The sequence below is a fragment of the Phyllostomus discolor genome, chromosome 13 (assembly GCF_004126475.2).
Source record: "Phyllostomus discolor isolate MPI-MPIP mPhyDis1 chromosome 13, mPhyDis1.pri.v3, whole genome shotgun sequence".
In the NCBI taxonomy this organism is placed as follows: Eukaryota; Metazoa; Chordata; class Mammalia; order Chiroptera; family Phyllostomidae; genus Phyllostomus; species Phyllostomus discolor.
The window spans coordinates 35,217,447-35,230,276 of record NC_040915.2 but is presented as its reverse complement, the minus strand read 5'-3'; the positions used below and the strand labels follow the sequence as shown (position 1 = coordinate 35,230,276).

Below are 12,830 nucleotides of genomic sequence, written 5' to 3'. Positions count from 1 at the left end.
GCATTGCTCTTCCTGTTTCTCTCCCTTTGATTTATTGTGCTCTGGCTACTGATCTCCCCGCTGTTCTTCAGACACGCCAGATACACTTCTGCCTCAGGACCCCAAAATGGGGTGTTCCCGCAGCCTGGAAGGCCCTCCCCCAAGGTACCCCTGCACCAGAGGCCCCCTCACTTCCTGCCAGTCTTTGGTCACGTGCCATCTCAGGGAGGCCTACCTCGACGCTGCGTACAGCTGCCTGTTTCCGGGCCCCTGGCACTTCGAATGCCCCCCCCCCCCCACTTCCTCCCTCCTTTCCTTCCTTCCTTCCTTCCAACAAATGTTCTACTGATTCTGCTATTCCAGTTGTCTCAATTTTTTCTCCTTTGCACCCCTCTGCCCGGTATCCTCTTCCCTCCAGTGATCCCCCCACCGCTTAGTTCGTGTTCATGGGTGTGCGTGTAAGTTCTTTGGCTTCACATGTCCTACACTGTTCTCAACATCCCCCTGTCTATTTTTTTTAAAGATTTTATTTATTTATTTTTAGAGGGGGAAGGGAGGGCGAAAGAGACACACACACACACACACACACACACACACACACACACATCAATGTGCGGTTGCTGGGGGCCATGGCCTGCTACCCAGGCATGTGCCCTGACTGGGAATCGAACCTGCGATGCCTGGTTTGCAGCCCGCGCTCAATCCATTGAGCTATGCCAGCCAGGGCCCCCCTATTTTGTACCTACCAATTATGCTCCTTAATCCCTGCACTTCCCCCCCATTCCCCCCTCCTCCCCACCCCAGTGGATACCCTCCGAATGATCTCCGTAGCCATGATTCTGTTTCTGTTCTGGTTGTTTGTTACTTAGATTCAGTCATTGATAGTTGTGAATTTTTTGCCATTTTAATGTTCATAGTTTTGATCTTTTTCTTAAATAAGTCCCTTTAACATTTCATGTAATAGTGGCTTGGTGATGATAAACTCCTTTAGTTTTACCTTGTCTGGGAAGAACTTTATCTGCCCTTCCATTCTAAATGATAGCTCTGCTGGACGGAGTCATCTAGGTTGTAGGTCCTTGCTTTTCATCACTTTGAATACTTCTTGCCAGTCCCTTCTGGCCTGCAAAGTTTCTTTTAAGAATCAGCTGCTAGTCTTATGGGAACTTGTCTGCAGGTAACTTTCTGCTTTTCTCTTGCTGCTTTTAAGATTCTCTCTTTATCTTTAACCTTTGGCATTTTAATTATGATGTGTCTTGGTGTGGTCCTCTTTGGGTCCACTTTCTGTGCTTCCTGGACTTGTATGCCTATTTCCTTTGCCAAATTAGAGAGTTTTCTTTCACTATTTTTTCAAATACATTTTCAATTTCTTGCTCATCCTCTTCTCCTTCTGGCACCCCTATGATTCAGATGTTGATATGTTTAAAGTTGTCCCAGAGGTTCCTAAGCCTATCCTTGTTTTTAAAAATTCTTTTTTCTTCCTGCTGTTCTTATTTGATGCTTTTTACTTCCTTGTGTTCCAAATCGTTGGTTGATTCTCGGCTTCCTCCTCTCCACTGTTGGTTCCCTGTAGATTTTTCTTTATTTCACTTAGTGTAATCTTCATTTCTTCCTTTATGTTGTCCCTGTGCTCAATGAGTTCTTTGAGCATCCTGATCACCAGTGTTTTGAACTCCGCATCTGATAGGTTGGTTATCTCTGTTCTCTTCTTTTTCTGGAGTTTTGTTCTGTTACTTTATTTGGGCCATATTTCTTTGTCTCCTCAATTTGGCAGCCTCCCTGTGACTGTTTCTGTGTATTAGGTAGAGCTGCATTGATTCTCTTAGTAACATGGCTTTTTTGTAGAAAAGGCACCTGAAAACTGTGCATGGTGGAGCCTTAGGTAGTCGCCAGGGTAGGGCAACCTGCTCCACCCCTTCGTGGCTCTGTGTTGGGGGAGGGCCCGGGGAGGGGACAATGCTGCTGCCCGGCTTCTGGAGGTCTGGCCAGCACTGGCCCCCTTTCCAGTCACTTCGTCCACTTCTGGTATGTGATTAGCGCCCTTCCAGCCGTTGTCCTTGTGGTAAACCCCAGAGTGGGTGGGTTTGTGTGCGTTCTAAGTTGTGCAGGCCCTTTAAGCAGAGTCTCCTGAAAATGCATCAGCTTCTTCTACCACCCCAATCCGCACTGGTTTTTTATAGCCAGAAGTTACGGGTATTTATCTTCCCGGTGCTGGAACCCTGGGCTGTGCGGTCTGGCCGGGACTGAGACTGCTCGCTCCCAAGGTGACCCTCCCCATTTTTATCTGAAGTATATGAATGTGAAACTGTCCATTCTGCCTCCGCTGTCACCTCTGGGTGCCACACGGCGTCTCCATGCCTCTCCTCCCGTCTCCAAGATTCCACCGCCCCTCCCCATCTGGATGGACATGGCTTCTTTAAATCCTTGGCTGCTGGCCTGCCATGCAGCTCAACTTTCCGACAGTTCTGGGAGTTATTTGTTTTGAGATCTAGTTGTCATTCTCTCTGTGGTTGCATGAGGAGGTGAAGCGTGTCTACCTACACCTCCATCTTGACTGGAAGTTCCCTTCCTTTCTTTCTTATCGTACTTATTACCTGATAGCATACTAAATCATTTATTTTTCAGTTTCGTTCAGTGCTGTACCTGAACAGTCTGGAACAGCACCTGCTGCTCTCAGTATACATTTGTTGAACGAATGGAGCTCAACAAAACTGAATGTACCAGTTGCTTAGTGAAACGTGGTGCATGATAAACTATCGTGCACACATCATGAACATATACATGTTTATCACATGTATCAAACAGTGAACAATTGCAGCTATTTAACAATACATGGTAGATTCACACATAGTAACATGGAAGGATGGTCACGATATGAGTAAAAACCAGCAAATTGCAGATTAGCAAGTATAGTGTGATTCCACTTTCGGAAAGAAAAATACTCGTATACGTACATATAAAAAAGTATGCAGAGTGCACACTAAACTGTTAATAATGGCCATCTTTGAGAGATGAAATAATGAAGGATTTTAATTTTCTATTTTCCACAGCTACTTTGAAATCCCTGCAGTTTACCAATAGACCGCACTCATGTTTTTTCAGTGACGTGATTTTGTGCAAGTTACTGTCTGCTTGAAATGCCCTTCTCCGACTCCTGGGTCACGCTTTCACTCCTGTAAGGAACACGGCCTCCTCTGATGTCTCAGCGGACGTACAAACCCGCCTGGGCCCCCACAGCACCGTGTGCGCCTCTGGAGCACGCGAGGGGACGCGACACATCGCAGCTCTTCGTGCACTTCTCTGAATCCCCCACTGGGCGCAGGTTTCTTAGGGAAAATCTCTTCCTGTGTCTCCTTTTCCCAGGGCTGTGACTCTCACAGTATTGGACACATAGTAGATGCTCAATAAAAGTTAGCTGTGCAGGTGAAAGAATCCACTGAGTCCTAAGGAATCACCTTCGCTTACTAAACTGATCACTCAGCATTTTTTGCCGGCCTACAGAATGGGCCAGTTCAACACGTGCGGGGGCGGAGGAGACAGGCCGGCAGCCCCCCGGGGTCCCTGTGGGTGCGTTCCTGCAGGCCTTCCTTTTGTGAGCCGCCCCATCGCGGTGTTGAGATCCTCGAGGTGTTAGTCACTTCATTGTCTCACAAGAGTTTTGTGAGCTTTACTCAACTACCTTGCCATTCTGGGTCCCCAGCCAAGGCTTTGGTAAAATCCAAGGCCACATCTACGGTTCCTGACAGTGTTTTCCAGAATTATTTTTCCTGGTGGCATTTTATTAAGTCTCCAGTTATTTCAAGGTCAAGGCATTCTTCAGCTATCTTACTGTAATCATTAAATATCAGCATACAGTCACAAACCTTCATTCTTAGGATACTTCTGCTGGTGCATTCCAGTAATTTTCAAGTTCTTTTATAAACGTATTTTTTTTTAAGACAGGGGACCCCCATGACAAGACAAACAAATCCAGAACAACTATCCAGCTGGGCGGGGCTGGTCCAGGGGCAGCAGGGTCCCCCCACCCGCCCCCTTCTGGGGGGCCCTCTGCGGCACTTTCTGCAGAACCCAGTCAGGGCACCACTGGTCTGTTATCTAGGTCGCAATAAATAACAGCGGCTTGTACTTTACAAATTCAATTTATGCGTGTTATTAAGTCATGCCTTAAATGCATCTGGAGCGCAGGCTGCCGAGAAGAACCATGATGTACATTCTTTTGTATAGTGAGTAATCATAGCTGGTTCCACTCATTTTTTTAAAAGATTTTATTTACTTATTTTTAGAGAGGGAAGGGAGGGAGCGAGGGAGAGTGGGGAAGAGAGAGAGAGAGAGAGAGAGAGAGAGAGAGAGAGAGAGAGAGAGAAACATCAATGTGCGGTTGCTGGGGGCCGTTTTCCTGCAACCCAGGTATGTGACCTGACTGGGAATCGAACCTGCGATGCCTGGTTCACAGCCTGAGCTCAATCCACTGAGCCATGGCAGCCAGGGCGGTTCCATTCATTTTTGAAGTTCAGCTCTTTACCCCCCGAACTTCCCTAACTCCGGCGCCCAGGGAAGGGATCAAGGCAGGTCCTGGGGCCGGGCCTAGGAAGACGATCGGGGCCCCTCCCCCTGTGCGCGCTTCAGCCAACAGATGTCACTAAAGACGCCAGCACCCAGGGGCAAAGAGGAGAAGCGATTAGACAAATGGAAACCGAGCGTAAAAAACATCCAGTTCTTACAACTGAGGAGTAGGTTTCCGAAGTAATAACATTTATTACACTGCGTGCAACATTTTAACCAAAAATTTAAGAAAGAAATTTCTTTTATTAAGTTGGTTAGGCTGAACGGATCACGGCACTAAGTTTTGAACTACACGTCCTTGAAGCAATTTAAAACTCATTAGAAATAATAGGCTTGGGCTGGTGGAAAATGCGGTAAAATTTAATCCTCATCCAAATGTTACCTGGGCTGTACACACAGGAAATTGTTCTGTGCTACTGTGGCTAACCTCGCTGCTGACCCTGAGCTGTAGCAGCGAGAGCGGCTGAGAGCTGAGGCAAAATTAAAAACTTACATCAAAGTATATCATGACAGAATGTAGATAAATAAAACAGCATATCAAAAGTATTATTTTTCTGCCAGTCTCATTGAGCAGGGAGGTGGAGGTGTTTCACAAAATATATAGCCAATCAGGCGCATTTGGAAATGGCCCTCCCCTTCGGTCCTCCCCCCACTCCTGGCTGCCCCAGTACTGCCCAGGAGAGGCGAGCGGAGAGAAAGGCGGGCGCGCACGGGGACAGGAGGGATCACAGAATGTTCTGGCCTGGTGCTCCCCGCCCCCGGGCTCCCCCTTCCTTCACCCCGGCTCACCAAAGAAATAAACACCGCTGGCTCTCCTGTGTCCTCCCAGCCCCTCTTCCCCTCGCCCTCCAGACCCCTGGCGGGCAACCACACGACCCCCCTCCGGGCGCGCGTGAGAATCTCCAGAGGTAAAAAGCAGGGTAACGGAAGGTTCCAGGAGGTGGAGACAGGCAAACCCGGCCTGGCCGATGGGGGCCAGCAGGGGGATCAGTGGAGGATGGAAACGTCCTTCTCCTACTCCACGTAAAGGGTATGTGTCAGAGTCGCCGATGACCAAGTTGAAGGGCATTTTCCATTGAGCCTTGATTTTCTTTAAGTTTCAGGATGGAACTCACCACACTTAAAAGAGAAGTCCTTCATCAGAAACATCCAAGGCACAATCTTTCTCCGGCCACTCCCAAGCGGCAGTGAGAAACGCGGAGACCACTGCCCGGGGTCAGACAGACTCGGAAGGGACTCCAGCTCAGCCGCGCGCTGGCCATGTGGTGTGGGGCCAGTCTCTTCTCAGCTCTGCGAGCCCCAGTTTCTCCCGCGCGACAACCACGGCAGCGCACCGCTCCGAGGGCTTCTCACGCACAGTCTGCCTGAATCTCCACGACCACCCAGCGAAGCAGCTGTTGTTGTCTCTGTTTCACAGGAAGCTGAAGGAAGAGTAGCTAAGCAGCTCAGCCGAGTTCCAGTGGCTGGGGAGTGGCCATGCACACCTGCCCGGAGAATCCAGCGAGCTGACGTGTGGTCAGCGGTCCGGTGCAGGAGTGGGCAGGCAAGAGCTGGTCAGAAGATGGAGGTCACCATTGTTACTAGCACACAACGGGAGCAGAACTGGCCTGATCTTCTGGTCTCTCGTCAGGGTAAGAAAACCCCTCATTGGCTCTTCTTCTCAAGACGCTTCCAGGGTTCTTCTCTTTTCCCCTCCACCTCCTGTCCCTTCTCCCTTACCGTCCCCTCTTGTTCTTCCCCCCCAGTAACCCTTCCAGAGTCACCCCCCCTCAACTTCGCCTGTGTCTGCGGCAGACCCCCAGATGCAGGGCTGGGTAGCCCTCGGAGCCCGTGGGTGTGGCACTGTTCTGAGTTCTGAGGTCGCCTGGACGTCCCTCGCTGGACACCCCTTCTTCTGTTCTAGAGATCCAGGAGCAGCGCCCGAGGAGGAAGCCACTGCTCCCACCTGGCCCTGCACGACGAAGGAACCGCCGAGGAAAGACTGGGCTCGGTGGAAGGAACTAGACGCAGGAGGAGGGAGGCGGAAGACAGGATCGTGAGTGGTAATGGGGCTCTGCCATTCACACGGTCACAGCTGCACTGCCCACTGAGACATTCAGAAAAGGAAATCCATACACACGCATCTTTCGCATCTTTTCATAATGGAAAATGCTATTTCCTTTTAAAAAGAGAAGAAATGGAAACTCAGCCCTTGTCACAGGCAGAAGGGGGCTGAGCAGGGAGGTCCAAGTACGAGGAGTCCGTGAACAAAACCGGGACGACGGCCGTGCACCCCGTCCAGGGAGAGCCGGCCCTGCGCGTGCGAGAGGGCACCAGAGGGAGGCGCTGCAGCCTAAGCCGAGCCCTCCACCCAGAGGGGCTCCACTCACCACCGCGCCCTCGACCTGGGCAGGCAGGTCAGTAGCTACTGTTCGCTGCTGCTGGCTCTCTCTCTGCACTGCGCCTGCAGTTCGGTCAACTACAGACCTGAACTCACTGGAACAAACAACCTCAGAAAATTCCAAAAAGCAAACCTTGAATCTGCCACGCACCGGGCACTATGCTGAGTCCATGGGAATGAACTGGGGGGAGGCAGACCCCGCTGCCGCCTGCATGCAGGTCCTGCGCCGTGCTCTGCACGGGCCTGGAGAGTCAGGGGTCTGGTACCCGCGGGGGACCCGGGAGCCAGTGCCCCACAGGCACGGAGGGACACCTGGAGCCCTCATTTTCGAGTGTATGAGGGAACCAGGCACAAGAAGGCACAGTGTCTTCGGTGAAGCTCACGGAGTTCATCAGGGCTGGTACTCGGTCCTTTTAATCGCCACAACTAGGCTTTTTCTAAGGTCCCAGGCTTTGGGGAAAGGCCCAGACATGTATCTTTGTATGACAGGACGCTGACAGGAGTTAGACAGACAAGGGAAGCGTGGCAAACCGTGCTGAGACTATTTTAGAAGTGGTCCATTTTAACCATTAGGTGGCAAAGCATTTCTGCTTACGTGACCCTAACATGCCCACTGTCAAGAGATGTGAAGGCTGTGGCAACGCGGCTGGCTGCTGGCAGAGACGAAAATAAGGGCGGGCAAGTTTACTGACTTTAATTAGGTGATTTCTGCAGTTTCTGTACACTCGCAACCTCCAACTCTAAAATCAACTGCACAGTGAAAACTGAGCATTTTACAGAGGCCTCTAACGCACACACAGTGCCCCAGAATATATTTTTTAAAAAAAATTGTTCAACTATAGTTGTCCCCATTCCACGCACCGCCCTCCTGCCACCACCCCCCACATTGGCTTTGTTCAAGGGTCCTTTTCCTTCCTTTCCCCCCATAACCCTGCCCCTCCCCTCTGGTTACTGTCAGTTTTTTCTTTATTTCAACGTCTCGGGTTATATTTCACTTGCTTGTTTGTTCTGTTGATTAGGTTCCACCTATATTCTGAATTAATGTAAAAAATTTTAAAACAACAGTTCTTCTGCCATTTTTTTAAAAATGGGATTTTTAAAAAAGTAACGTGCTTTTAATGGTTGTTCTCTCTGTCACACACACACACACACAATAAAGAGGCTTTACAAAATTTTGTAAAATCTGTCTCTAGGCACTCAAAAAGATCTACGAAAATCGCAGGCCATGTTGAGACCACACGAACGTACTTGGAGCTGGCCACTGCCGGGGAAGGGAGCTCAGGACAGGCAGAGAGGAGAGACCAGGTCCCAGAGGCACAGGAAACCCCCTCTAGAAGAGCCCTCCCTGCATGGCCCGCCGGGGCTCGGTGCCCGGTCAGTGCGCAGCCAGCAGGGCACGGTGGACTCCTGTCCGTCCTGCCAGGGCCTCACCCCGCCCTCACGCCACCCCCCCCCCCCCCCCCCCCCCCCCCCCCGCTCCAGAAAAGTCTCGGCGGCGAGAGTTTCATTGACGATGCTGTCAGAGTAGCTGAGCATTAAGGTTTACGGTAGTTCTAAGGTCCACTTTGAGCTATTACCCCAATTTTTTTTACTGTAATTGAGTAGCACAGTCTGTCGAACTCCGATTCCGGGCGCTGTGATGCCCCAACGTCCCTACAGTGCAGCATTTACTGCTCGTCACCAGGACATTTTCCCTGAATTCAGTGCCGGTGACCTTCTGGTCTAGGCGCCCCTTCACCCGAGACAGCAGACGGCCTGGCGGGACTTTTAGCAGTTTTGGATATGCCAGAACTGTTCCCTGTTCTACCCGGTGTATGTTCCCTGTGCCGACTGACACTGCAATTTTATCCAAAAGAAATTCATCAAGTTGGTCAGGAATGATTTGCAGTCAGGGGCACGCCGCCTACTTCTCCCGACGCCGATGTGACAGCTACCTGGCTTTTTGCATTCCCGTTACCCACTTCGCAAATGCATACAGATAGGAAGTTCAAAATAACAAAATAACTAACATCTTTCTTTCCTCCAAAGAGATAAAGTTATATTGCAGAGACAAATATGGAAAAAGATACTCACCATAAGTGCAAATCATTTTACTAGCTTCTCTGAAGAGAAGAATTCCATTAGGAGATGATACATCAAAATTCAAACGCTGGGATCTAAGAAATACAGCAAAAAATTAGACTACCCATGCAGAAAAAGAAACCCAACATAGGTTTAAAATGCCTAGCATTTCCATTTATTAGAAGTAGCAATAGTACAATTAGCCCTTTTCAAAAGTGCTATTCCATTAACATACGCTAATTTTCTCACTACGAAGATACTAGAACAATTAAGAAAAGTTCTTTTTACTTATTTGCTGAATCCAAGAATTCACTTTTTATCTGTCGAAACTATATCCTGGCATCCTATATCACAACGCCCTTCTCCTTTCATGCAAAGTGGCTGATAGGTAATAATATAAAACCCCAGGTGTGTACGTGCAAGCTTATGCAGATACTTGGACAGATTTACATCTGAGAGCTCCTCCTGTCCCTGCTACACATTTTGAAAACAGATTCTAAAGAGACAGGAAACCGAGGTACCTTTAAGGCCACACATTTGCATGATGCTCCACCTGCCACTTCAGGCGCATTTCTAACGCGGTAAGTCCCACACAGACTGCGGTGGTTTCCCGGCCCCAGCTCCGGGAGGGAGCGGCGGCACACCCCAGGAGTTCCGCCTGTGCTCGGTTCTGCCACCAGCTCCTGACAGGGCAGGGCCGCAGGGACGGAGCCAAGGACGCGCCACCCTGACACACCACTGGCTTTTCCGACCTCACTTTGGCTCTAGTGGGTTCTAACATGCCTTCCTGCTGTGCTTTCAAGAAAGGATGGATTTCTAAGAGAATCAGCAAAAATATGAGATCAGGCCGAGGACGTATGGAAAAGCAAAGACACTGGCTACAGCGCTGACTGTCAGCCGGGAGCAGAAGGAAGAAGGGCTGCCTCCCCACGCTTTCTCAAAATGCTCTGGGATCCAGTTCACTTACAGCTTATCAGAAATGTTATTGTGGACTTCCGATTGTTGGCATATTATTCCCGATTAAAAATGTACACACATAATTGACATTAGATTCTAGAGAAACACAGACAAGGTAACACATTTTCTGAGATATCAATAGGCAGCTGCTAAAACAACTGAGCTAGATCAATTACCAGCCTGTGCTCACATAAAATACTCCACAACATATAATGCAGTGCTTTTCCTTTAGCATTAAATATCACAGCAGTAATATACAGTATCAATTATCTGGCTGAAAACATTGTAATTGAATAAAAACTAAATTCCTGATGTAAAATGCATAGCTATGTTTCCCTTAGTATTTAAGTAACCTATGAAAACGGTTAAAAAAAAAACCTAACAGCTTTCAAAAGAATAATACTCACAGTTACTTATGTGCCAGGTATTTTTCCACCTCTTGTTTTAAAAATTTGAAAACTCGGTGCTGGAAAAACGCAGCGCCAGAGAGAACACTGGAGCTGCCATCCACGCTCCTGCCTGAGCACCTCCCTTCCAGCCCGCGGTTTACAAAGAGCAGCTGATGCGACAGGAGGGCTCAGTGACAGGTAATTTGGTGCTGAGCCACATTCACAATGACATTATTTTAAAGAGGTAAACCAATTAGCTTATTGCCAGTTTTTCTCTTTTGGCTACATCTTTGTTAGTATTTATGTGCAGAGTTATTGAATCTCTGCTGGTCTATGCAAATTATAAGGTCAGCCAGGCAATTCCTGGGAAGTGTTGTAGTTGCTATTGAAATAAAAATTTCGAGCGCATAAATCATCCACCTACCGTGCGCCCTGGCGCAGAGGAAGAAAGATTTGTTAGAAGTCAACGCGAGGATATTGCCAGGGCTCCCGAGACAGACTGGGCCCTGACCCGCTCTGGGCCTCCACTCCCTTCCCACGAAATGAAGCATCTCCATCCTGACACCTCTGGACTTCTGTCCTGCTTTCAGGTTCTCCAGAGTCGCAGGTGAGCAGGGAAACAGTCAAACTAGCTGCCCTTCCTCCGTGCCGTGCCTTTGATTATTTTGAGGAAGGGTGGCCGTAGTCTTCTAATTTTTTCTAGCTTCCATATACACGGAAGTACACCACGTTCTTTCTCCCAAAAGGACTAAGTTTACGTCTCTAATTCTATTGCTACCGCTGATCGTCTTGTTCTGGCCCCCGGGTCCGTGCTGAGCCTTGGTCACACACACATAGAACAGTAAATACATTCTGATCTTGGCAGACCGCCACTAAACAGACGGTCTTCACTCCCCGCCGCACCTCTTACCTGTTCTGCATCAGTTCGGCCATGAGTTTTAAGATGGGCGTGGTGCACGCCGGCTCCCCGTACCACCGCTCCACAGCCTGCTGAAGGAGCGGGAAGTAGGTGGGGTACCTTTCACAAAGCCTGTTAAAGAATTTAAGGCTCACGAGAAATGTTGCTCCGGAGAGTGCTGCTTAAGAAGAAAAAGAAGGAGTCCGCACTTGCTCTATGGTTAGCACACAATGGCAGCGTTATAACCTACTCTCCATAACCTGTGCAGCTGCACGTTTCTGAGACTGAAAATGCTGTGCTCTTATTTGTAACATATCCCACACCTTGACCCATGACCTTGACCTTGACCTTGCTCTATTCTCGGCATGCTCTATAAACAAAATATATAAAGTATCAGGGAAGTAACCCAGTTAAAGAATTACTCTTAATATTGTAGAAAAAAATGAATTTTGTTCATGAGGGTAAAAACATATTTTAATTGTTATCCTTACCAGGCTTTCTTGGGTATCAAACTATTTAAGGAATGCTGTTGCTCATTCTGAAATTTTAAAAATACATCCAAGGAGAGGGAAATGGTAACAACAAACCACATGGACCCATCTCCCAGCTTAGAAATTATACGCATTCTCTTCTTTCCAAGTCGCTGACATGTTCTGCTTGGACCCACCGGGGCTCTGAAGAACATCGAGGATGTTAACCTGAGGAAAACCTGTGGGTAAGTTTTAACCTGCTCAGCATGGCTCCCCAGGTCGCCCCATGCCCATGCACCGGGGAGAAACTCCCCAAGGTCCTCATCAGTACCGAGGACTGTGTGCCTCCAGGAGTCACTGGCCAGGACCATTGGAACCCGGGACAGTGACTCAGCTCCACTGGCCCCGGAGCCCGCGACCAGCCTCCTCCTCGCCCCGTGGGCACACACAGATGAAGGTAAGGCCTAACCTGCAGCAGAGAAAACTCTCGCCGTGCCACCGCCTTCACTCCCTTGCTCTTCTCCTGGTCCCCAAGTCTCTCTCTCTCTCTGACCCTTTCGGATGTACTTGCCTTTTTGCTGCAGGTCAAGTGCTGAACCGAACCTTTTCACGGCGTTCTGTGGGATACAGGCAGAGACCTCCCTGGTGGAGAAGATCCCACGTTCCTTCCCTGCCCTGGGGATGAACGCCCCGCTCCTTAGCACGGCACGAGGCCTTCTCAGTGCTCCTGCCCACCGAGGCCCAGCCCTTCTCAGTCCCCTGCAGATCCCGTCGCCCACTCTCTCGTCTCCCTGCTCTGCGTGCTGCGGCCTCTGCCTCACCCACTCCCGTCTTCAACACCCAGCTCAGTGTCGCCTCCCCTGGGATGAGGGGACTCGCTCTGTTTCGTCAAGAGGCACAACCTCTCCTCCCCTGCGCCCAGAGCACCCGCGCACAGCGTCTCCCCTAACAAACCGTAGCCGGGTGGGTCGTTGTGCTCCCGCCTGCCCATCGGAGAGTGAGTCTCTGCGGGGCCGAGTCGACCTGTGCTCCCCGGCCACATCCCTGCTAATTCCCACCTGTCCCCCAGATTCCAAGACAGACGTCAGTTATACTAAGAGGCCTCCACGACCCCGGCCCCCTCGCCCCCCTGCCCC

At 49.7% G+C, this 12,830-nt stretch overlaps 1 protein-coding gene across 2 annotated transcripts in view; it reads right to left on the bottom strand.

Annotated features, from left to right (window-relative positions):
• Positions 1 to 12,830, bottom strand: part of RANBP17 (RAN binding protein 17) — a 227,750-nt gene that overhangs the window by 43,292 nt on the left and 171,628 nt on the right. For both annotated transcript variants that reach the window (XM_028529018.2, XM_028529019.2), the window contains 2 exons: positions 11,237 to 11,344; positions 8,993 to 9,075 (listed from right to left, as the gene is read on the bottom strand). In XM_028529018.2, the coding sequence (XP_028384819.1) occupies positions 8,993 to 9,075; positions 11,237 to 11,344 (191 nt within the window). The remainder of the gene's footprint in view (positions 1 to 8,992; positions 9,076 to 11,236; positions 11,345 to 12,830) is intronic.